Source organism: Fomitiporia mediterranea (assembly GCF_000271605.1).
Source record: "Fomitiporia mediterranea MF3/22 unplaced genomic scaffold FOMMEscaffold_3, whole genome shotgun sequence".
Taxonomy (NCBI): domain Eukaryota; kingdom Fungi; phylum Basidiomycota; class Agaricomycetes; order Hymenochaetales; family Hymenochaetaceae; genus Fomitiporia; species Fomitiporia mediterranea.
The window spans coordinates 3,756,318-3,779,209 of record NW_006760388.1 but is presented as its reverse complement, the minus strand read 5'-3'; the positions used below and the strand labels follow the sequence as shown (position 1 = coordinate 3,779,209).

The 22,892-nt window shown below is 46.4% G+C and overlaps 11 protein-coding genes across 11 annotated transcripts; 6 read left to right on the top strand and 5 right to left on the bottom strand.

Moving 5' to 3' along the window:
• Positions 1–1,725: 1,725 nt before the first annotated feature.
• Positions 1,726–2,731, bottom strand: FOMMEDRAFT_145448 (uncharacterized protein; the record flags this gene model as incomplete). Its single annotated transcript, XM_007264274.1, has 4 exons — positions 1,726–2,359; positions 2,414–2,473; positions 2,542–2,643; positions 2,696–2,731. 4 exons carry the CDS (start codon positions 2,729–2,731, stop codon positions 2,222–2,224), a joined length of 336 nt encoding a protein of 111 aa, XP_007264336.1. The 3' UTR covers positions 1,726–2,221.
• A 1,231-nt stretch (positions 2,732–3,962) lies between these two features.
• Positions 3,963–4,246, top strand: FOMMEDRAFT_78136 (uncharacterized protein; the record flags this gene model as incomplete). The annotated part of the gene is made up of 3 exons (XM_007264273.1): positions 3,963–4,051; positions 4,110–4,132; positions 4,197–4,246. Coding segments are annotated over 3 exons (162 nt in total), but the record flags the coding sequence as incomplete, so codon positions are not given.
• Positions 4,247–4,536: 290 nt separating this feature from the next.
• FOMMEDRAFT_104693 (uncharacterized protein) lies at positions 4,537–5,406 on the top strand. The gene is made up of 4 exons (XM_007264272.1): positions 4,537–4,612; positions 4,675–4,805; positions 4,861–5,117; positions 5,179–5,406. Exons 1-4 carry the CDS (start codon positions 4,606–4,608, stop codon positions 5,312–5,314), a joined length of 531 nt encoding a protein of 176 aa, XP_007264334.1. The 5' UTR covers positions 4,537–4,605; the 3' UTR covers positions 5,315–5,406.
• A 526-nt stretch (positions 5,407–5,932) lies between these two features.
• On the top strand, positions 5,933–8,869 carry FOMMEDRAFT_78673 (ubiquitinyl hydrolase; the record flags this gene model as incomplete). The annotated part of the gene is made up of 11 exons (XM_007264271.1): positions 5,933–6,037; positions 6,089–6,241; positions 6,298–6,781; positions 6,836–6,954; positions 7,007–7,116; positions 7,164–7,802; positions 7,858–7,943; positions 7,998–8,116; positions 8,169–8,310; positions 8,363–8,493; positions 8,552–8,869. 11 exons carry the CDS (start codon positions 5,933–5,935, stop codon positions 8,867–8,869), a joined length of 2,406 nt encoding a protein of 801 aa, XP_007264333.1.
• Positions 8,870–9,074: 205 nt separating this feature from the next.
• Positions 9,075–10,159, bottom strand: FOMMEDRAFT_153585 (uncharacterized protein; the record flags this gene model as incomplete). Its single annotated transcript, XM_007264270.1, has 4 exons — positions 9,075–9,357; positions 9,414–9,879; positions 9,932–9,957; positions 10,035–10,159. The coding sequence occupies 4 exons, from the start codon at positions 10,157–10,159 to the stop codon at positions 9,075–9,077; spliced, it is 900 nt and encodes a 299-aa protein (XP_007264332.1).
• Positions 10,160–10,864: 705 nt separating this feature from the next.
• FOMMEDRAFT_153584 (uncharacterized protein) lies at positions 10,865–11,823 on the bottom strand (the record flags this gene model as incomplete). The annotated part of the gene is made up of 2 exons (XM_007264269.1): positions 10,865–11,153; positions 11,216–11,823. The coding sequence occupies 2 exons, from the start codon at positions 11,821–11,823 to the stop codon at positions 10,865–10,867; spliced, it is 897 nt and encodes a 298-aa protein (XP_007264331.1).
• Positions 11,824–13,861: 2,038 nt separating this feature from the next.
• FOMMEDRAFT_145445 (uncharacterized protein) lies at positions 13,862–15,526 on the top strand. The gene is made up of 4 exons (XM_007264268.1): positions 13,862–13,918; positions 13,972–14,280; positions 14,334–15,408; positions 15,460–15,526. The coding sequence occupies exons 1-4, from the start codon at positions 13,881–13,883 to the stop codon at positions 15,472–15,474; spliced, it is 1,437 nt and encodes a 478-aa protein (XP_007264330.1). The 5' UTR covers positions 13,862–13,880; the 3' UTR covers positions 15,475–15,526.
• Positions 15,527–16,621, bottom strand: FOMMEDRAFT_18358 (uncharacterized protein). Its single transcript, XM_007264267.1, has one exon. It carries the CDS (start codon positions 15,999–16,001, stop codon positions 15,723–15,725), a length of 279 nt encoding a protein of 92 aa, XP_007264329.1. The 5' UTR covers positions 16,002–16,621; the 3' UTR covers positions 15,527–15,722.
• Positions 16,622–17,112: 491 nt separating this feature from the next.
• On the top strand, positions 17,113–17,842 carry FOMMEDRAFT_166438 (uncharacterized protein; the record flags this gene model as incomplete). Its single annotated transcript, XM_007264266.1, has 3 exons — positions 17,113–17,341; positions 17,405–17,716; positions 17,785–17,842. Exons 1-3 carry the CDS (start codon positions 17,292–17,294, stop codon positions 17,840–17,842), a joined length of 420 nt encoding a protein of 139 aa, XP_007264328.1. The 5' UTR covers positions 17,113–17,291.
• A 1,361-nt stretch (positions 17,843–19,203) lies between these two features.
• FOMMEDRAFT_132548 (uncharacterized protein) lies at positions 19,204–19,480 on the top strand (the record flags this gene model as incomplete). Its single annotated transcript, XM_007264265.1, has 2 exons — positions 19,204–19,393; positions 19,452–19,480. 2 exons carry the CDS (start codon positions 19,204–19,206, stop codon positions 19,478–19,480), a joined length of 219 nt encoding a protein of 72 aa, XP_007264327.1.
• A 246-nt stretch (positions 19,481–19,726) lies between these two features.
• On the bottom strand, positions 19,727–21,148 carry FOMMEDRAFT_26915 (uncharacterized protein; the record flags this gene model as incomplete). Its single annotated transcript, XM_007264264.1, has 5 exons — positions 19,727–19,867; positions 20,223–20,240; positions 20,636–20,754; positions 20,889–20,975; positions 21,070–21,148. The coding sequence occupies 5 exons, from the start codon at positions 21,146–21,148 to the stop codon at positions 19,727–19,729; spliced, it is 444 nt and encodes a 147-aa protein (XP_007264326.1).
• Positions 21,149–22,892: the final 1,744 nt, after the last annotated feature.

Sequence of the window (22,892 nt, the reverse complement as noted above, 5' to 3'; positions counted from 1 at the left end):
TTATTAGGCAGTTAGAGACGCGTCAAGCCACAAGACAAAGGCTTGACGCGTCTCTAACTGCCTAATAAATCGACGAAAATCACTTACTAATCTGTCTACCTTTTCAGGAAAGACGAACACTTTTTCCACATAAGCTGTATTAGATGTGAATGCTATGCCACCATCGTCCATAATTTTGTGTGGTAGTAAACCAGTACACTTCGGGTAGATACGGCTATCTCACGGTGATGACAGAAGGAGGTTTCCTTCAATCTTTTACTGCGCATGATTGCTGCGGCTGACCGAAGTTACGACCGAAAACCCACCCGCAGCTGCAAGATCAAGAAGCATGTGATATTAGCACATGAGGGAGAGTCCACTCAAGAATACTCTGGACGTGGATAAATTACATCCAAAAAACAACAGTCATGAATACACATGAACGGGTGATTGCACTATTTGAATATACTGTCGAATTATATTGCTTCAAGCGGGCTCACTAAATAGTTGTTAGAACAGCAGAGTCTGAAACATGCAGGACAACAATTTAGTCAGCCTAAGTACACGCCTTACTTGATAACTACGATCGAACTAGATGTACTCAACTGCTTCAAAGGCTCTGTAAGCCTGACCCAATAACATTCCTCTCATTTAACGGGACTCTAAAGCGGTATGTTCTTTTTGGAGTCAAAAACATCCCGGTGTTTGCATTGCATTGAAACAACAAAGGGTCGTTTTTGATCGTCTTCTAGAAGTTTGTTCGCAACATTAATATTGGCATCGTAATATTTGCGTGCCAAGTATCGCCTTGTCTTTCTATACATCAGACTTCCGGACATTACAAGGTCGTACCCGAAACAAAGGAAGCCTGCCGAAAGCCTTCTTCACCATCGGAACTGAGACCACAGTGGTGGCTCAGCTGAAAACGAAGCACGCTTCTTGGCGCTACCGAGAGAAGCTAAAGAATATTAACGATATGGCGTTTCTCCAAGACACTGGTAGATATCTCTGGAGGCGATCGCTCGGAAGGTAGATAATCCTGTACATCAGTCTATTGATATCTGGAATACTGATCCGCCTCAGGCGGTCATCACCATTGGAGGGACGAATCTAATCATTTGAATCCAGTCCTTCGATGCTGCGGTACTATTATTAAAATATTGCATTCATGTCTTATTGGTTGGTGGGATCGCTTCCGCCAGAGTGAAACGTTGACAATCATTGTGGCTGTATGACTAATGCTCTTCGCAATCCTAGAATGTCATGGAGTGGTCAGTCTCTCTACTAGCCTAGGAGCTTCTGGCGAGGCGAGGTGGACACTTCTTAACTTAGTTCAAAATTTATATCGGGTATCCAGGGCAGGTAGCCTACCAGACTCCGAATTTTTCCGTGACTAAGATAGGTTCAGGAGAGGAACAAAGCTTCAATATCCCTCCCGTGGTCCCCTTCATAAATCACAGGTCCGTGGACATGTTCGGAACTCAAATTCCTCTGCCAGCCGGCATGCAAAGCATGCGGATGCCCCGGCACCCCGTATGTGCACAATTTGCCCGCCCTAATGATTGCAATAAACAGGTGGCACATTTCCGATTTGACCCACCCTGTCGCATCAGTGAAATCGCAGCAAGTTTCCCTTTGTACTTTCGCTGTCGCCGAAGGCACCACCGGCATTCAGTGAGCGTTGTTCTGTGTGAGTTCCAGACTCAGTAACGTAGTATCACAAGATAACGTAGTATCACAAGGTAAAGTAATTGAGCATCAAAAGCTCATAGGAGAATCGTGCTTCCTGGACGTCAAGTACTGCGTATCAAACTAGGCCCGTATTAGACGAGCGAAACGTGAACGGAACCATTCACTTCGTTTCAGCAAGCGAGCCATAATGCTTCGTCGATCGAGAAGTTAGTACTGCTAACTCAATTGCGATAAATCACCTGATCATCATATCAGTGGACCTTTATCAAAGTCACTGATCGAAAGCTTCGAAATGCGGATCTGGTGGGGTATTTTAAGAAATCTAATCATGAAGAAGTATGCACGGACGCATCATTCTCGCGACGCATGTTATCCGCATGCTCGATTTCATTCGTCCAAGTAGGCTGGGAATACGTCCATATATGACAGTCCGGCCCCACGACGGTATCTGATTACCATGTCAACCTCTCGAAATATGACCGGATCCGATAGTATTGAGAGTGGCCACAGATATTGGGTTGTTCACCCTCACCGGAGTATGCAATTCTGGTCATACAAATGATACTCCTTTCTTCTTTGCTGGTTGTGTTTCGGAAGATTCCCGACCCTGCTTTGCAGCCTTCCGGAACTCGGTCCTGCGCTTCCGTAACCGAGCCACTTGCGCTCGAACGGCTTCTTTTGCTTGCTTCTTTAACAAACACTCAGAAGAATGCTCAAACGTGATAAACGATGCCATGCTTACAAGCCGACTGTCGCTGGATGGACGGGCCTTTTTCTTGACCTTTTGATGCTCGTCACGTCCCTATTGATGATCGCAGTAGTGCGGTGTAAGCATCCTTGAGACTATCAGCGCTATGAACGGAGTCTGACATTGTTCAACAATTTGTTGTGTTGCATCCTATTGAGAACCTTCTCCTCTTGCGATTTCGCAGCAGACTCTGCCAGAATCATAGCATCATTCTCACCACGAAACTGGCATCAATAGGAGGTCGTGGTGACAAAAAGACCAGGAAAAGGGACTCACCATGGACTCAATAAATCGTTTCTCCTTTTTCGCCATGTGATGATGATGATGGAGTGAAGGGACGTACTCAATCATGTGACTGATACGAGCATTTGAAAGGTGTTTCCTTTCCCAGTCACACACCGCCTCAATCAACAACCAACATGTGCGCCGAACTGGGCGTTATTAGCAGAGACGAACAGCAACTAATGAGTAAAAGCTGATCGGTTCCCTTTTTTACGACTGTATCAATGCGCGAACCTGCCTACCATGTGTAGTCTAACGAAAAGTGTTGTTCTGACCTCATAACTGGCTTAGTGAACATCCTTGTGTTTACCTTGCTTTGTTGTTCTTCGTACCCTGAAACAGGATTTTCAGTTGCTTCTAATGCGGATAACTCTCTCCTGAGACATTATGTCGCAGCGCTTGCTCTACTCAACTCCGCATGAGCGCCGCATTCTTTCTTCAACGATTTCGCATCGGTATGTCATAAGTGGGTTCCGTACGGTTTGGTGGTGACAGTGATGCTCGTAGAAGCAGTGACGAGTAGCGGCGCAAATTTGAATTGTTTTTCGCCTACCATGGCTGAAGGTCTCACCTATTAGACTATGCGCAGTTGCAAAAACCGCTTGCAAGATACGTCACAAGACGTTTTCCCCCTCTGTATGTGATCCTTTCACAGCTTCATCGGTCTCCTCGGGACGAGGCAAGGAGCGGATTTGTATCACTAACTTTCTAAAGCATCTTGTTCTCTCGGCCCTGCTCCCCTCGCCGCAATCTTCGTTCGGATGTGTCCATTACTGAGGTATGAGCTTTGTTGACAAGATCACTACACATAACTCAGACGTGATGGAAGAATCATCCCTTAAGTCATCACAGGGAAAACCTTCGGCGTATTGAAATCGTTCTGGCTATGCTCGGGAACCTTGCTGGTATAAAATGACGGGATTTATGAAGGACGAAAGACAACAAACGACCTCCTTCTGTACTCTTAACTGATATCCAGTCTTGTCTATCTATCCAGCAAGTACACGAACCACAATATGTGCCACTGGAGAAGGTTGCTAGCTCGTCTTCTACGTCGTCAGTTTGCCTGATGAAATTACCTGCAGAGTTACCAACTTCTACAAACGTTGCGGCCATTCAATCGCTCTTGTGCGTGACCTTGAGATCCAAGCGCTTTACCCGTCCCGAATTTGACATACTGATATTTATTTATGCAGCCTGATGACATGGTGAGAGATGCTTCGCATGCAGCATACTAAAATCCATCTTACGTGCTGTAAAGATCTATTGCGTGAGCCATAGGTGCAAGTTTAGCCCAAACCATCCTATCGACTGCCTCCCGCCCAACTGTCAGCGAACATGTTGGCAATAGTGAGTAACTTTTCCTAGTCATCTTTATTGGGTTCTAAAGCCAGGTTATCACGTACAGTCGTCAATATCCAGAGCAGTACAGTGAGTGTCAGATCACATGCTATTTCAATGATCTTCGACCTTAAGTTCCCATGCGGTTTAACAGGTCCACAAATTGACTCAGTTTGCCCTGCATGCGCGGGCAGGCGTTACTGAGAAGAATGAACACAGACTGCAAAGTCTAGAATGGCATCAGAACTAAGGGGGCACATTATATATATTGTCACCAAGACGGTCTCCCTATCACCATCTGTTAGATAGATTCTGTTATGTTGTAAATCCAGCTGTCAGTCTATGGAAATACTTTGTATTAATGATTAGATAAAGAATGCGTTTATCTGCTTTTCGATCGAAGTTGGACACGTGCGGATGCGGCCTATCGCGTGAGAATATTGTACCGTTGTCAACTGCGACGGCCACAATTCAGTGCTTAGCCGCACCAACCGCGTTCTTGTATAAAATGAACTTGAATACCTCCCTGCTACTCCTCTCTCGCTTTGATACGAACCACAACCATGGCTGGTATGTCACACATTCACTCGATCTGCTTTCGTCTGTTATATAAATTACCGACGCCTGCATAGGAACTAAACGCAGCGCTCCTGAAGCTGAACCAAAAGAGACACGGGCATCGAAAAACGCCAAGACAGGCGGTGATGTCAAGTCAACAAAAACCAACAAGGGTGCATCAAAAGGAGGAAAGAAGGGTGTGAAGGCAAGCATATCGAGTTTCGAGCTCACTTGAGAAATCTAATTTCCATTTGAACCAGGTATCTCTCGCACTATCAGCCTTCAAGGCAAAAGCCCTTCCATTGCACGTCAACTTCACGCACACTCCACCAGCTATACCAGCTGATGACGAGACAGTTCCTACAACGTCTGCTGACCCGGGTGCGATAGGCTCAGCTACACTGGTTCCGACCGAGTTTAGCACGGGCAGTTACGGCTGGAAAGGCAGCAAGCGGGTCGCGATCGAAATTCCGAATCCAGATGGTGGAGAGGGTGAAAAGGTTCAAGTCATGATTTCGTGCGTTGCTTTGTTCCTTCCACTCGATGTAATGAATGCTAAGGATTAAAATTAATAATAGGATTAATGCGACCGTCCTTGGTAGCAAGAACGCCAAGGGAGACGCGGATGAGGATGCTAAGGAGGAAAAGGAAGCAAACGGGGGTAGTGACAAAGCTGAGGAAACTGAGAATGCCGAAGATCCTGCTGCAGAATGATCTATTGAGTCACATTCTACGCATTGCTTCTGATTGACAAGTTACTTTTTTACTAGGCTGTAGTATTTGTTACATGAATTTATGAATATAACGACAATTTATTTTGATTATAACTCGATTTAGCTACGACTGCTCTGCGTCAATACACTCAATTGTGGCTTTCTTCCTATGTACTCTGCTTGTAGCTCAACGTAGGCCACACATCGTCCTTTCACTGAATAGTCATGGGAAAGTGGGCAAAGCACAATCAAATGAGTCTGCTTCTGGGATGATTGATATCCATTGAGTATAGATACTAAAAAGGGAGATCTCCCAACAAAACAACTTCTGGGCCTGATAAGAGAATACTGACGCTCTTCCCTTTTTCGACCCCGTTCACTTGCTATATATGCGTTATGATGCCTGTTTCTGACAAAGAAAAAAGATCCGTTCGTTCTCCAAATAAAGTGCACCGTCGTGTTCCCAGTGCACTCATCAGACTCAGAGTCATCTCGGATTTTCTGCGCGTCGCGACACGCTCCACACGTGACGAACGCGTGGCCCCAAATCATTAATCAAAGTCTCAAAGAAACAACACTTCCCTCATCTTCCAACATCTGTAATCCCAGTAGAGCATTGATGGCTGCGGCTTGCTCCCATCTGGCACGTCTTTCTGGGCTGGTTTCTCCCAAACTATCCCAGTCTGTCCATCGTGAAGAATGTACACAATGCTTTGACAGTCAGGTGTGGGAAGTGATCCCGTTCTAAATGCGCCACACTCATGCAGTGATGTAGGATAGCGGTTTGGGCATTGACGTCTGTCTCTCATGCTTCAACGGAGGTTGTCTTGATTCGGGACGCCATCATGCACGTACTCATGCCGAGAAGACGGGTCATACCTTTGCTCTGAACATAAAGCGCAGGCCAAAACCTATAAGTCCCCAACGGGTGCGTTTTCATCTTATCCGATACAATAGACGTGATTATTCTAACAATCTGCTCAGGTGGGAAATGAAGAGCCCCCAGCAAAGATGACGAAGCTCGCAATCGTAGAACAGCGTGAAGAAGATAAATTCGATCACTTCACTACGCTGAAGTGCTGGAGTTGCGAAAGCGAGTCGGGCCGTGAATTACCTCAGCTTGCTGAAGAGCCGAAAGTGAAGGAATTAGTACGCGACATTATGACTTCAATGTCTTCTGCTCGTCAGTCGGAGGTTCAGGCTTGGGAAGAAGAGATTGTAGCATGTGAGCACACATTGATGCTCGAACAGGCAGCAACAGGACCTATACCAGAGTCCGGTCTCGCACATTGCCAAAAATGTCACCTGAAAGAAAATCTATGGCTTTGTCTTATCTGTGGGTCCCTTGGGTGTGGCAGGCAACAGTATGGCGGTTTAGGGGGAAATGGGCATGGACTAGCTCACTACCAAGAAACTCGCCATCCAGTAAGCGTTAAGCTCGGCACAATCACTCCAGAAGGAAGTGCAGGTTCGTTGTTATGTTGCTTCAGTAGTTCGGTACCTCATCATCTGCGTCTGTCAGATATTTACTGTTACGAGTGTAACGATGCACGATTAGACCTGGATCTTGCCGCTCACTTGCATACATTTGGCATCAATGTAAGCACACAAACAAAAACGGAAAAGTCTATGACCGAATTGGTTCGTACGGATCGCAAATCTAATAGTACTGTCTAATGGGTCTGAATTATAGCAAATTGAGCACAATCTCAAATTCGACTTCAGTCTGACAGACGAATCTGGAAAAGCACTTGACCCCGTATTCGGGCCGGGATTGACTGGACTCAAGAATCTTGGTAACAGGTGAGGGCCACCTTTACTCTTGAAGCAAATTCTCATTTCCATTGAAGCTGTTACATGGCTTCTGTAATCCAGTCCCTCTTCTCACTTCCAGCTTTTCAAACTCGATATCTTCCCTCTGCACCTTCGCACTGGCAAACATGCTCAGAACTCCTTCCCGCAACGTGCTTGGAATGTCAAATGCACAAACTTGCCGACGGATTGCTATCGGGTCGTTATTCTAAACCACAAACAAAGCCATCGGATAATCCATTCGCACACGATTCGCCAGCTCCAATCTTCCAGGAGGGTATAAGTCCTGCCACATTCAAGGCGCTCATTGGAAAGGGTCATGTTGAGTTTGCAACGATGCGGCAACAGGATGCCGAGGAGTTCTTTACGCATTTGCTCACAGTCCTTCGTCAGAATGCAAAGAAGCGTGGGGCCAAACAAGAGGACGAGCCAACTGAGGCGTTCAGATTTGGTATGGAACAGCGATTGCAGTGCAGTGAATGTATGCGAGTAAGGTACCGAGTAGACAGCCATGACACGCTGAGCGTACCGGTGCCTGCACGCGAGAAGGGAAAGGATACGGAAGGAAAGGCAGTTTACGAAGATGTACAGATAGCAGAATCGTTGGAGGCATTGACTGCGGATGAAGCCTTGGAGTATCAGTGTCCAGGCTGCAACAAGAAGGTTCTTGCAATGAGGTTAGCCGGTTCTTTGCCCTCCTACCATAACAGATCGTAATGCGACTTTATTTAGGAGGTCTCGCTTTTCAACTTTTCCCAAGGTACTCGCCGTCCATGCGAAGAAATTCCAGATTGTCAACTGGGTTCCAGCAAAACTTGGTCAGTACTTCCATCGTTCTATACTTCTTATGCTTTGCATTAACAAAATGATAGATATCCCACTCATTTTACCGGCTGATGACGAGCTGCTCTTGGACTCCTACTTAAGTCAAGGGCTACAGCGAGGGGAGACAGAGCTCCCAGAGGAATCAACTGGTACGGCAGCCATTCGCGTGCTTTCGTTAGATCTTTTGACAACCAAGCTCCCTTGCAGCGTCAGTAGAGCCCAGCTTCAACGAGGCAGCTCTCGCTCAGTTAGAGGGCATGGGCTTCCCACAGATACGCTGCAAAAAGGCGCTCCTTGCAACAGGAAATGGTGACGCAGAGGCGGCCATGGAATGGTTATTTGCTCACATGGAGGATCCTGGTCGGTTTGCATAAAAGTCTTTAATCGCATACAGCTAACTCAGCTGTAACAGATATTGATGATCCACTGCCGACTGCGGGAGGCGCAGCTCCAAGCGTACCTGAACCGTCTTCGGAACAAATTGGCATGCTCGTTGATATGGGCTTCACACCTGGGCAGGCTAGTAAAGCGCTTCGTGAGACTGTACGAAATATTCTCCACTTTAGCCGTTCAGTCGTTGAACACAACCTACGTTTTATAGGGCGGAAACTCTGAGCGCGCTGTCGATTGGCTTTTCAGTCACCCCGACGACATGGGTGAGGACTTGAGTGCACCAGCTCCCACAACTAGCGAACCAAAACACCCTGGTGGCTCTGCGACGCTTCCGGCAAGGTACCGTCTCAAGGCCTTCATCTCGCATAAAGGTCCCTCCGTGCATTCAGGGCACTACGTTGCGCATATTAAAACAGAGAAGGAAGGCTGGGTGCTGTTCAATGACGAGAAGGTTGTTCGCGCAGATGACGAGAGCGTAAGAGAGCTGAAGAAGCTTGCGTATTTATACGTATTTGAGCAGGTTTGATAAAACGAGAGCCCGGAAGTAGGATGGTCCCAAGAAAGAAGACAAGGAAGTGCAAAAAAGCTAGAGGTTGATCTACGGTGTAAAATGGCAGCCAGCACATGTATCACCAAACGAACCACACAATTGAGGAATAAAGCAGACATGAATAAGAATAGAGGCGGATTCCGGAAACTGAGTTGTGATGTGTTACCCATCATCTCAAAATTCACATGTCAGACAAGTTGACCTTCCGCAACGTAGCAGTATCTTCATCCCATGATGTTCGAGATAACTCCCTAATGTGGTACGGCTCGATGGATACCGTTCTACCAGACCCATTGCGCCGGGCCCTGCTCCTCGTGGAATCACTTGCTACACCAGATAATCTGGAGTTCGACTTTCGGACTCGTCGGTAAATGGCAAAAGCAAATATAGACACAATGGCAATTGTCAATCCAACACCCAGGAAGATACCAGCTATTGCTCCTCTACTTAGCGAGGGACGTGTACTTGGAAGATCCGAGTCAATACAATGCATCCGCCATTATAAAGGAAATTTACTAACTTTGACTGTGGCATAGTAACCGTCGAGGTGCTGGTAGAGTGATTGGATAGGCTAGAGGGTAGTTCATCGCTTGTTGCGGTAGGATCCAGCGATGTTGGATTCGTGCCGGGTGTCGGGATATCGGTTCCAGTAGTCAAGGGAATCGAGAGTGTGGAAGACGAAGTTGACGAGGTGGGGAGACTTGAACTGGATGAAGAGTCGTTTGATGGTGATGTCGCAATTTCAGTTGTCGGAGTACCGTCTCCCTCGACAATGGTCTGACCTGGCTGCTCGACGATAGTCTCATCGGGTAGCTCAATTTTCGTTTGATCATCTTGAATGATGACTGTCCTGGTTGGGTTCGCATCGACAGTTTGTCCAGGTTGAGCATTTACGACATCTCGGCGATCTCGGCGATAAAGCGAATCAATTTCATTACTCTCCATTTCCAAGAGAGTATGATGTATGTCGCTCGCTTCGCATGATCCTGGGATGTGATTGATAAGGTCTTCTTTGCAGTTGGTACGGCTTTTCTGCACGGGCTCCATAAGCTACTCTGGGCTTGCTAAGGATGATTTTCGACAAAATGAAAGGAAATGGTCAGAACTCAGCTACGACTGACCAATGGTGCCTATTACGAACCTAGTTATCGGACCGTCAATTAACGAGTCGGAAGGATGGTTATCTTTGTTAAGGACGTGCCCTATTCGGCGTGCTAAGATGATATTGTACAATGACGCTGCGAAGATAGGGAATTCGCTTGACATGACAGACGTTCCAGTGCTTAAATAGTAGTCATCGCATGATGTTTGGACGCCGGAAGTTCTCATCATCTAGATAGAGCCAATTCTTAGAAGATGCTCTCTCCAAATGTGATACTAAACTACTCACCAATTACACCTATTTTGTATTGACCCGATCAGAAATAGCAAAAGGCGACGAAGCAATCACGACAATGTGATATACTGCTGATGCAATACCAGAAATGGCCCGGGTCAATCCACTTTGCAACAAGCCATCACTAACATCAAGCAGTCCTCGCTCTGCAGGTGCAGGAATGTATTGAGCCAAAAGAGAATACTGATGAATCGCTAATGAGCTCGTCGGGAAGCACAAGGGTTGACCCAATTCCAAAAGCCTCTCCTCCAGTTGGTCTTGTATTTTCCACAAAATTCTGATACTCAACGCCGCTCCAAATAGCATAGATCCTGGAAGATAAGCAGTAGAAGAACACTTGTGGGTTCTCCTTTCAGTTTGGTTTGATATGTGCGAAGAGTAGCTAGTGAGTCAATGGATTCATTATTCATAGCTTGTCGTCATGGACAAGATATTCCGCAGCATAAGAAATTTGATCGAAAACGCGATTACATAACATGTCTAATACATATATTCAAGATCATTACCAATACCTATAGTATCATTGACCCACACCAATAACCTTCAGAAAGTTGGCCTGTATGCATTCAAGGAAATTACGGTCCGTTCATATTGAACTTCCGAAGCGTTGCAACGTCCTCGTGCCAAGAAGTTCGAAGATACTCCTCGATGCGGTACGGATCAATTGACCCAGCATTACGAGAGCGTATAGTGTGCGTGTCGTCAATAATAGGATTGCTCAAAGGCGGGGATGTGTTCGACTTGGAGGCTCGGACACGCCTAAATACGCAAAGTGCAGATATTGCAGCGATGACGATCGCAAATCCGACGCCTACGAAGATTCCGAGTGTTTCTCCTTTGCTCAGTACTGGATGTAAGCTTGAACTGCAAAGAACCAACGTTAGTCAATGCATTAACTGTATTCATATCAAAAGAGAGTCATTTACTTTGAACCCGAAGATGTTCCTGTAGAAATACCAGAAGACAAACTTGTTGTGATTGTTGAGAAAGCAACATTCTTTGTTGCAGAAGATATTACTGATGAAGCAGCATTAAAGTGTGTGGTTGAGGGAGGTCCATTGGCGTCAGTTATAGATGAGATGGTATTTGACGTTGAACTGGCTCGGAGGTCTGGCAAAGGCTCCAAGTGGCTATTGGGAGATGTGACAAACACTGTAACAGATACAGCAGGAGTCGTAATTAGTGTAGGAGAAATTGCTGGTGGTGGGTCGAAAACCACACTAGGTGTGATAAGGGATGCGCTAGGCAAGGGTGAGGTTGTGATGGTTGTCCTATTTGAGGTGTCTAGGGTAACAGGATCATGATGTGAATCTGCAGAAACTGAAAAGGCGTTGGCAAGTGGTTTCTTTGTTTCACACTCAGTAGAGACAGTAGCACCACTTGGAAGGTCTTCATTACAAGCACCACCTGCACCAGCCGAAGCTTCCACAGCTTGTCTAGCATGTAGCCCAAACTGGTACTTTGCACCATAAATGACTGTGGTGCTAGTATGCTTAGGATCAGCAACATCTGGTTGAGCCATCAACATGTCCATCGGCAGATTCACACCTGCTAAAGAGTGTCAAAATATGTCAGATTAAGGCACAGGGGGGTCAAAATAGTATATCCAATACAAACCTGTCTTTCTAGGTTGCTAAACTGCAAGCTGGATCACACCAATTACTCAGTAAACTGAATACTATTTCAACAAGAGGGTGCGTCACTTACAGGGACGTGGATGCCGGGGGGGGGGGTGGCGACTTGCTCCATATCGCCACTAACAGACTTAAAAGCGATTCGTTCGTGTATTTATCTGATACATCACAGTCCTCTCAATCTGATGGTAGTACTGGCAGATTAAACAATATCTTACCTAAACCGATGTGTAGCTATGCACTTCTACGCAACTCTTATCCGGCACGCAATGAGCACTACCGAACTGGCCAGTAAAATCCCTACTATCGGTGAGAACTTTAGGAGATCAGGAAGTTTAATTGCTAGCAATAGATAACAAGGAAGCCAGCACATGATTCTTTACCCTAATCGCTCGGAACAGCTGAGAACATAGCACATAAGCCGAGTAGCCAGGAGTACAACGAAACTCAATCTGGGGTTTGATACCCCAATTCTTACAAAATGCTGGCCCAATTTGAAGCTGAGAGCGTCTCTCGGCTGTTCGATTATTATTTCATGGATACTCGCATTATTAGTCATAGAGGTGACAAGTGTATACACGCAATCACAGAGAAAGCAAGAGCTTCTGAAACGCATGGTTTCTGTCCTGGAAGCACGATCGTGTGACAACAGCCAATAGTACAGCCCTTTCGGATCCAATAGTATATGTTCCCCAAGATGCAAGCCCGCCAGAACAGAGAGGAGTCATTTCGAGAGTCGAGTTGATAGTGCTGGGAAGGATGTAACGGAAGCGCTGAATAATTCGATCGGCAGCTTCTTTTGTCGTGGACGTGCATTGTTCACAAAGATCAAGCTGTATCGTATCTTATTAGTGGCTGACTGTGCTCTTCCAATAGTAGACTGGAACATCACCTAAAAAGCTATTAAGCAGTCATACAGTATTGATTTTTTTCCGGAGGTTGCAATTTCTTCACCCTACGAAGTCTGTATATATCCTCCTACATCCGGAGCATCAAAGTTTACGGGAAAGCAGGCAAGTAATCACGTCTGCTTTGTAACAGATTCTTCTCCTGGTGGACTATCAGAACGTTCGATGATATCCACACCGTAGGATCACGGATGCGAACGCGTATACACAACGAAGATGGGGAAAACGAGAGCTTCTGAGACGCACGGCTCCCGCACCGGAAACACGTTTACGCGACGGGAATCAATGAATTAGTGCCGTAGGACCCACAAATAGACAATGCCATTTCGAGCTGCAAGTCTGCCAGCACAGTCAGGAGTCGCATTTGTTAGGAGACAGGAAACTTGACAGCGCTACAAGGGTCTGAACAGCAAACGGCGACAAGCACCCGGTTTTTCGTCTTTCCTGTCTGCAAGCAAGAAGGCTCGCGTGGAATTTGCCGAGCGAGGACGCGCAAAATCGGAGTCGCCTGGAAAGGGAATAAAGTGCTTATTCAGCTGATTGATTCCCCGACTTTCTCAGGTCGTCTTCGCGCAAGTTTCTCGTGCTCATCCCCCTCTTTGTTCTCCACCTCTGCTGGTCTTCACCGCCATCCACCATCGTCCGCTCCTTCAATCCACGTCGTATGGGCCATTAACCACCCCCTGTGCTTCAAGAACTGTAAAAAGTGTCGATCTTTGATCCGTGTAAATCCGTATAAGATGGCCGATACGTCTACTTGTGAGTATATTCACTTTTCTCGGTTAGAGCGGGCATGCACGATGTCGGGAACACTGCTTTTTCATGATCATTGGTGCCGTAAATATTGGACTCGATAGTTGTTAAGAAGAAAGTTAGAAGGGAATACCAATTTTGCAGGGGCTGCGGGCGGATGATGAACAGACTAAGATGCAGACCAGTATACTGATGATCTGTTGTAGCTACCCCGACTCTACTACCACCAATAGGTCCTCCAACGTGAGTGCTAATATCCCTTTCCTTGTAATCTACCATGCCAATAGCTGAGCAAAATGTTCCACCACTACTGGATGTTTCTGTGGGGATTTCTGTATTAACCCCGCTATCTGACAAACATGATCCTCCGCTTCCGACTTCAAATAGCTCGAGTACAACGACGACGTCCACGACGACTTCGTCCACCTCATCGACAACCACACCGCCGACAACAACCACTTCATCGACGACAACATCATCGACGACGTCTACGAGCAGTACTGATACCACATCCAGTACAAGCAGCACTACCAGCTCATCCACTACCTCAAGCTCTTCGACCAGCTCGTCGACCAGCTTTACAACTAGAATTTCAACAGGCAGTGATGGAGGAACAACAACGGTTGTCGTTGTCGATACTTCAACTCCTTCGGCGACTCGTTCGGCTGTATCCGACTCCAGTTCCGGTGGGAAGTCGTATGTCAAAGCACTCTTTCATCTTGCCTACGCGTCTGACGGTATTTTGCCAGTTTCTTTGACAATAAAGGTGCTGTGGCTGGTGTTTTCACAGTCGTTGGGCTTGTGGTTGCGGTCCTTATTGTCGTGCTTGCTACAAATGCTATACGTCGTCGTCGTGCAAAGAAGTTCGACGATGAAGTGGCAGCGGCAGCAGCAGAGGCAAGTGCGTCGCCTCGTTATCCCTTTGATGACTACGACGATCCTGCGCCTGGTGGTGGAAACTATAGCGCATACTCTGACCCCGAGAGTCACGGTACATTATCTCAGGCTCCGCTGACCCATACCGGTGAAAGTTATAATATGAGCGAGTTTAATGGTGGATACCCGTCCTACGGTGGGGCTACAGCAGCTATGGGAACAGGCGTCAGTGCGGGAGCCGCGGGTATTGGTGCCAGCCGGTCTTTAGCAAGGCGAAATACCAATCCAAACGGAGACTATGCTGATGTCGGAAATGCGAATATTGCAGGCTTTGGCGTGAACCAGTCTTCGACGCGTTCTGCTGCAAGTCATGCGGCGCCATATAACGCGTTTGCTGGTCCACTTGGCGGATTCCCGAGTGATCCGTACGACCCATACACTGCAGGTAGTTACGGTATTAAGCGTCAAGGAAGCCGTAACGGTAATGACCTCCTTGAAGCGGCTGGAATTGGTGCCGGCGTCGGAGCTGGTGCCGCAGCAGCAGCGAACCATGCTCATTCCCAGAATACACAGCAATCTTCGCTGGATCGGAAGCATTCACAGGGCACGCAACGCACGTTGTCACCGGACAACAGCAAGAGCATTGCCACTGGTACGAGCGGTGGTACGACACAGGAGTCGTACGCTGCGCACTACCAGCCAGACTTCCGCCCTGATGAACACCAGTATCAGCCGCAGACGGGTGCACCGGCTGTTCCACCTGCTGTTCCTGCTGCTCCTGCCACTGATCCGCTTCCTAATCCATTTGCGCGTGATGGAGGCTCGGACGAAGATGCGTACGGAGTCGATAGTTATGTTCCCGCTGGGCGGAATTCGCCTTCTCATGATGAAAGTCGAATGAGTATCCGCGACGAAGAAGACTATGGACGGGCCGGGAGGACGCTCAAGGTGAATGAGCATTTGAATGTGTATACCATGTAATTGCTAACCATTTCACAGGTTGCAAATGAATAATAAATATGCCACCCCTATCTATTTATTTCGCTTTATGCCATGTTCCTTTTACGCTGATGGTATTTTATTCTTGTCTATTCATCACCAACTGCGTCGCTCTTTATTTGGACGTTGACTGTACTTTTTGAAGCCTTCCCTCCATTATCTCAGCAAAACTTATAACCGTCCTTCGTTGAGCATCCAATCCTGCTTACGTTGAAGGAACTGTCGCTACCATGCGACGCTGTCGTGTATTCTCCTACCATCGTTTATTTTTCACGTGTCTGCCATTCCGTCGCCGCCCTGTTCATCATTACCCTGTTTTGTGGATTTATTCCTCTTTGTTTCGTTCCCATTCTGCCATGGAACTTTCTCGCGCTGTGCTGTTGCTCATCGCTGCGTAATCCTATACGTGGAGGTGTGAACGATATGGTACATCCCGTATAGCGCAGAACCTTTACCAGTATCCCGCCTTTTGAACATTCTTCTTCATCCGTAATTCTTATGCTTTGGTATTGGACATCATAAGAAGTGTCTTCGCGTTCCATGCTTGTTCGTTGGGTTGGTTTGTAATGTGCTGGCCCCCTTACCTCCTGTGACTTTTGTGTAGGATCAAATTGTCACTAGAGGTTTTGTCACTCTTTTTTCGCAGGATTTATTCATGTCGTGACAGACCCAGGAGTTCTTCCATTTGCTAGCGTCGTGGCGTTGGCTTCTTGGTGCAGTATGAATGACGGCTAACTTACGCCTTAGGAGCGCAAGGTTTGGGACCGACTAGTGAAGGGATTCTTATTGTCTCCGAAGTTCTCCTGTCACTTACCGGCCAACTCGTTCTCCTCCTTGTTTATTACGACGACGATCCTCTAGAACGCCGTGCTCAATCACCTCGGGAGTACCTGGATATAGGTTGACTCTATTAAGGGGTGCTAATAGTAGTCCTAGAGACTCCGAACTTATCCGCTTTCTTTACACTTTTTTGCCACATGCACTCCGTACTTCGCCTCTTGCCAGACACAAGGCTGGTCTTCTTGTCTTCGACTCTCAGACTGTCCTACAAGTGCGGAATTTTCCCTGTGGTCAACTTTTGTTGCTCGGAATGGATCGAAAGTCTCACAGATGAGGATAAACCATGGGTGGATCATAGCTTCGTTGAAGGGTGAACCGCCAGTTAGGCTCACTTCACGGAATAATTCAACTTCGGCTCGTAGAAGCACAAGAGTGGCTTGCCTGCTGCATTAATCGTGGAGTTGTCTCTTGGTTTATCCTATCACTTTTCAGTGCGAAATGTCCTATCAGTGACGTGCTCGTGTTCTCAACTAAGAATCTAGATGCGTTTTGTCCGGTGTTTCTTCCTTTGCACCTACCTGACTTATGGACGGCTTCGTTTTCTCCCGCGAGCCTCTCTTCAAGCGCACAAACAAGGTCATATGGTCCTGTAAGTCCTCACTACTCCTTAATCGCTTCGAGGGGGCCCTTGATCATCAAAGTTCCCTCTCTTAGGTTCCCTTCGCAGTTCGGCTTATTGCGGTTATTAGTGGTCCATAGGATCCGTTGAGTGTTTAAGGCTATTAACCTTCATTTGAATTTCGCATTGTTATAGTAAATTTTAAATTGAAATTGCGATTGTGCGTTCATTGGTGTACACGGCACGTGGTAGACCAATAACGAAGCCACCCTTGTTGACGGAGTATTACAAGGTGAGTGACATTCGTGTACAAGGACACGAATGTGGTACACGAAACTTGTTTCTGTTCGAGCGCCGAACGAGCGCGGAACTACTTACAAGCGCCGATATACGTAAACTTCACCCGGCACGTTAAAGGAAAGTTCATCCTTTTATGCCGTTTCCCGAGAAATGGGATCCAGGTTCTTTGCGTCGGCAAATGGAGTACGGCGTACACTAAAGGACCGGCCGCACGCTGCAGCAGTCACTCCTTCACACGCGTTTTAGGAGAGCGTTCCGAAAGCGAGACGAAACTGTCGTTATACGTGCAATTAGCCGGTCGGACCGGCCTGCTTCGTGCCACCAAGTTTGTCTTGACAAGCCTATTTCGCCTTTCATTGACGGTGTCTTGTCACTGACGGCTATGTCCTTATTCTATAAATGTATAGCCTCCCACTCCTTCGAGTTCTTGAGACTAAGTCGTGGCCATCAAGACTGTTGTGACATTCCTATTTCGGCTTTCATTTGCAGTCTTGTCATTGACAGATACGTCCTAATTCTAAACGAAGGATATCCTCCCGTTCTTCTGAATTGTAACAGGTAAGTTGTTGAATTGGTCCACCGTAGATCCCTACCTCCTAATCATTCTTTCACACTGACACTCTTAGTCCTGCTGAAGAGGAGTGCTTCCTCTTCGTCCGCGGCGACAGCCGCTATAATGAATAGCTTACACCCGCTCTGGATCTTGATTGACATTAATATTAAGTGTGCTGCAGATCTCGGGAGAGATGCGTGCTTTTGGCTCATAGTTTCCGAGGTCCGGCACACATTTGTGCCGGCTAGAAGAGGGCAATTGAACTTTTGGGTACATAGTCTGGAGGTGCTGTATACCTTTTGAGGTTACAATGCAGCCTAAACACGTTCGTTATTCTAGCCTTACGGGTTTAAACAAAGCCGAATTTATCCGACTACAAAACATGTACCTTCCAGTCGACAAACGTGAACCGAAGTGGATCCATGGCAAAGGTAAGCTGCCACGACTACTACAAGACGCGTCTTCACTGCTCGTCGATACCTTGCAGATCTGGACATTTGAAGCCAAAAAGGATGAGTCCTGGCTATAGTTGTTTCCGAGAAATCCGGCGTATTTAGAGTGAGAAACTTGGTGTGGTCGAGGCGGGAGGCAAGCGGTCGTACGACGCTCGACAATGGAGATCCTTGATGTTCTCTTTGTTCTCTTTGCTGATCTCTTAGGTGACGGGGCAATAGCGTCTGGTAAATTCCGCCGTCTCTGAGAAATGGAATGCAAATGGCTAGGCGGAGGCGACTAGAGGTTCACTACTTGCGAAGTAACAATGCTGCGTAAGCAACGCTTTTTCCCACACCTCCGAGGATTCCCTGAGAAGCAAGACCTAGGATATGCCCAGATCTGTCTGTCTCTTTCATTCATTATTGTTGACTTCATTCCACGCATGCAAATCAGGTCAGTCCGTGCGCCTGCTTCATTGTCGTGCTTCACGAGTCGACACAAAAATGCCCTTAATGTCGCACGTGCAGTGAGATCAGCTCGAGTATGATGCATGACGTGGGCGTCTATAAATATGCTAATAAGGTGAACAACTACTGCTTGGATGTGGCCCGACTTTGCGAAGCATAGGAGTCAATACTACCTGCTTCATGGACGATCCGGACGCTTTCGAGCTTTTCCCCATTAGCAAGTATTGGCGTTCGCCTCCGCGGCAGGAGTTCCGAAGCCTTAACCAGAGCCATGTAGCAGGGATCATCGGAGTGCTTGCAGCAAAGTATGCTGACCATTCAGGAAATATGGTCACACTCGGAGACATGAAGGCAGGAATTTAGTTGATCCCCATCTCCACTTAACTGGCTATTGATCCGCTAGGCAGATGTATCTGATTCGTTCTTGTCACAAGGGTGTTAATCGATTTGCCCTTGCGCATTCTATCCAATCGAGTCACCTATTTACACGTGGACCACGTCAGTCATGCTAATGCAAAGCCCCAAGATAAGTCTACTCTACTTTCCATTCATGGTTGGTTTACTCACAGGGAACTTATAGCATAGACGGAATGCTATGTACAGAGCTTGCGTTTCAACTGACCATTGATCCGGAACGTGACGGTCTCGGAGCAAATAAGAAAATAGAGTTAATGAATAACGATATCAATGCTGCCAATGCATGCATGCGTTCGGCATCCTCGGACAGCTTATTCTTTGTATTCCCTACTTTTCTTTCTGCACGTAGCAATAAGCTCAAGCGTAAGTAGCAGCATAGAATACAGTTTCTCCGCAGCTTATCAGTTTCTCGTAATTTTAGAGAAAGTTTACGAAGACGAAACAACATGACTGGGTGAGCATATGGTCGCCCGCAACTCAAAGGATTTTCATTGGTGGCCTCGCTATAAATATTGATGCGGAGAGGTATTCTCGGTCCTTGTCAATAAGAAAATAAAAATAGGTGCGTCGAGCCTTTACGGCAGTGATAGGACCAGAAGTTTACAAAGAACAATGATTAATGACACTCTTTAATTTTAAATTTCTGCACTTGTTCTACCCACGTACGTACGTGCGCTCAAGTCAACATCTGCGCAATTATCCGCCTCCGTTGATCAGGAACGCGCGCACGTATTCAATTGTACTGATGTCAGATGAATGGTGGTGATGTTGATCCTCCTCCGTCCGTCGGAAATCATATCCAGCACCGGGTTCTCGTGAATGTACCAAACGGAGCGGCTGAAGACGAGAGAGCAAAGCTACACATCATCCTTCTCTTCCTACTCCGAGATCCAGTGGCATACTACCTCCGAGGCTCTATCCGACCATCGAGGCAGGAGCTCGATTCATTTCCGCGTTGAGTCGACAACCAGGATCATGCGTCCAAGGAGTAGCGTTTATCCTGGTGCCACCATCATTCTGGCGTTTCCTCATTTCCTAAACAAACGTACTCTGGTCAGGGTGCACTTGTCTATGTGGCTTATGATGTGAGCGCACATCCTTACGGAGTACCCGGGTCTCCGCGACTTTCAAAGACAAAAGAAAACAATGCTTCACAGACGCTTTTGAAGCGCTTTGCGCCAATCACTCGTACCTTCTCTCTGTCGGAACACTAGAGGAAAAACTACACACAACCAAATACGCGCAAACAGAATAAGCCGAGCGGACCGCCAACGACGGCAACATCCGACTCCGAGGCCGAGATGTATGGACCATGGACCGATGCCGATCTATCATCCGAGGCCATGCGTTCCGCTCCACCAAGCAATCCTGCTTTATAAGAAATCCGTTTCTTTTTCCGTCAAAACATATTACACACTGTTCGGACAAGTTTAGCAACTCCGAGCTCCCCGTGTTATATGTTTTTAAGGCTGTGTATTAACATTACACTTTGTGACGCCGGAACCGAGAAGGCTGGTTACTCCGGTGCCAAGAGTGCAATGTATCTGTGGTATCTTACACTCTTCCTGTCACCATAGTGTGCCATGAAAACGTGGCTGTACTTACATGAAAAGTGGCGCCTCGGAGTCTGTTAGTCGCGGGGGACGAAGTGTCGGCATCGGAGCCGCAGAGGAGACGGCACTGCACGGCACTGTTAACAGATAAAGGCTCGGCATGTTCAGCGTCTGTAGAAGAAATTTTGCTATTGATCATTACTACAGCAAATGGTTTTGCTAGAATCTTAATACTGAAAAGTTATGGGGAGGACCGGCGGATCTCCAGCGCCTGTAAGAAGTTTGTGGTAATCAAGAACTCTCACTTCTCATATGCATCTTTGCCATCCTTTTCTTCCTCCCTTTTGATAAGGTTATCTCCCTTTCTGGATTGCTTGCTCCTGGTGTATGAGCTGTTAAACAATGTATAAACAGAATTATTTCCAATAATCCATTCTCGCTACTTGTGAAACAAACACCCAGAACTACACTATCCATTCCACCTACCAGCGTCAACACTTAGCTTTCTCCTTGTCGCAACCTCTTCCTCCCTTTTGATAAGGTTATTCCCCTTTCCGACATGCATTTTTCTGATCTAGGAGACAGAGGCATCGCATACCTATTACCGCGATAATTCATCCTCACTACTTCAGTGCTCGGAACTACATCATCCATGATTCCATTCCACCCAGCGTTAACACTTTAGCTTCCTCCTTTTCGCAACCTCTTTCTTTCCGTCTCTGCCTTCCTGTTCTCGCTCATTTTGACAAGTTTATATCCCTTTCCGGCTTACATTTTTCTGATGAATGGAACAGAGGCATTATATAGTAATTACCAATAGTCCATTCTCAATCATACTTGAATGCTCGGAACTACAGTATTCATTCCACCTTCCAGTGTTAACAGTTAAGTTTCCTCCTTTTTGCTTAAAAGGAAACAAGGACACCAAAAACTGGTATCGATAATCTTCCTTATTCTTCATATTACTATGATATTACCTGCTCGGAAGTCATCAATGGTATTTACTATCCACCTAACATCCATATAGCCTATCCCATAAACATAGAAATAGTATTACCTACTACTATATAGTATAATATATACAATCTAGCTATCTAAATAAAGTTTGTAATTAGCAAGAATAAACACTTCTGTCTGCTCATCAAGCAAATTGAACTGATGCTGAGATATCTTGCTTGGAGGACCTGAATTGCAAAGTAATTAATAAAATAATAAAATAAAAATTAAACTTGGACTGTCCGATTGTTTGAAAGTTTACACGCCTGACCTACACATACTTCTTCCATCCAACACCGTTCCGTACCTTACAAGCATCAATGGACAAAACAAATGCCACGCACGTCTCCCAATCCTCTGTCCCTCCATCCCATCACGTCAAACTGTCAAATCAACACATCAACTAGCGTGTACTCTTTCTCCCCCTACCTTCTCATGATTCCGCTCTGGTCCTGTATCATCATAGAGCTTATATGGATGGAAAACGTTAAATCCGGACAATCTTTGTCCCTCTACTTTCCAGACCAGGCGTTTTGTTTAATCTTCTTCGAGCGCTGTACTTTCGCACATCACCGAAACCACAATCACTACTGTATGTGTATGCGTTGCATTGACTATTGTATTTGCATTGTGATATGACAGATATTGAACAAAAGAGAAAAAACTAAAGCGAGTGATACGAAGTACACCAGCCCCAAAAAAGAGATTCTTACACTACTTGACGAGACGAGAGACGATGGACGAGATGAGATATATCAACAGGGCAGGAAAAAAAAATAAAGAACGCGAGAAAAGAAGAATTAACAGACAATCAGGTACAAAGAGACAAGAGAAACAGAAAAAAGTAGACCCAGTGAAACGAAACACCGAGGAGAAGAAGGGGGAATACGTGGTGGTGAAGAATAAAGGACCCTTAATGTACAACCGTGAGAGAAACATGAAAGATAAGAAAGTAAAAAGTGATAAAAAAGGAGACCTTTGTTATTTGATCGGGTGAACGAGTGAAGAACGGTAATTAGCGTGTGAGGAGAGGAAAGTACGAATAGGTACCCAATAAACTAAATCAAATATCAAATATCATGTATGACGGGGTGAAGAAGTTGAAGACGATAAAGAAAGGTCTCGAATAAACTTCTGAAATGAAAGCAACTTGCGCAAGCGAATAGAATAACATACAGTCTTAATCGAAAAGAAGTATGAAAAGAAGCAACGTCAATCGGAAAGGTGCGCGGAGTTTGGCAGTGATGTTCGTGGTGCTTGCCTTGTATACAAACTGTATACACTGCGGCGGAGATAGATAGGCACCGACCGGA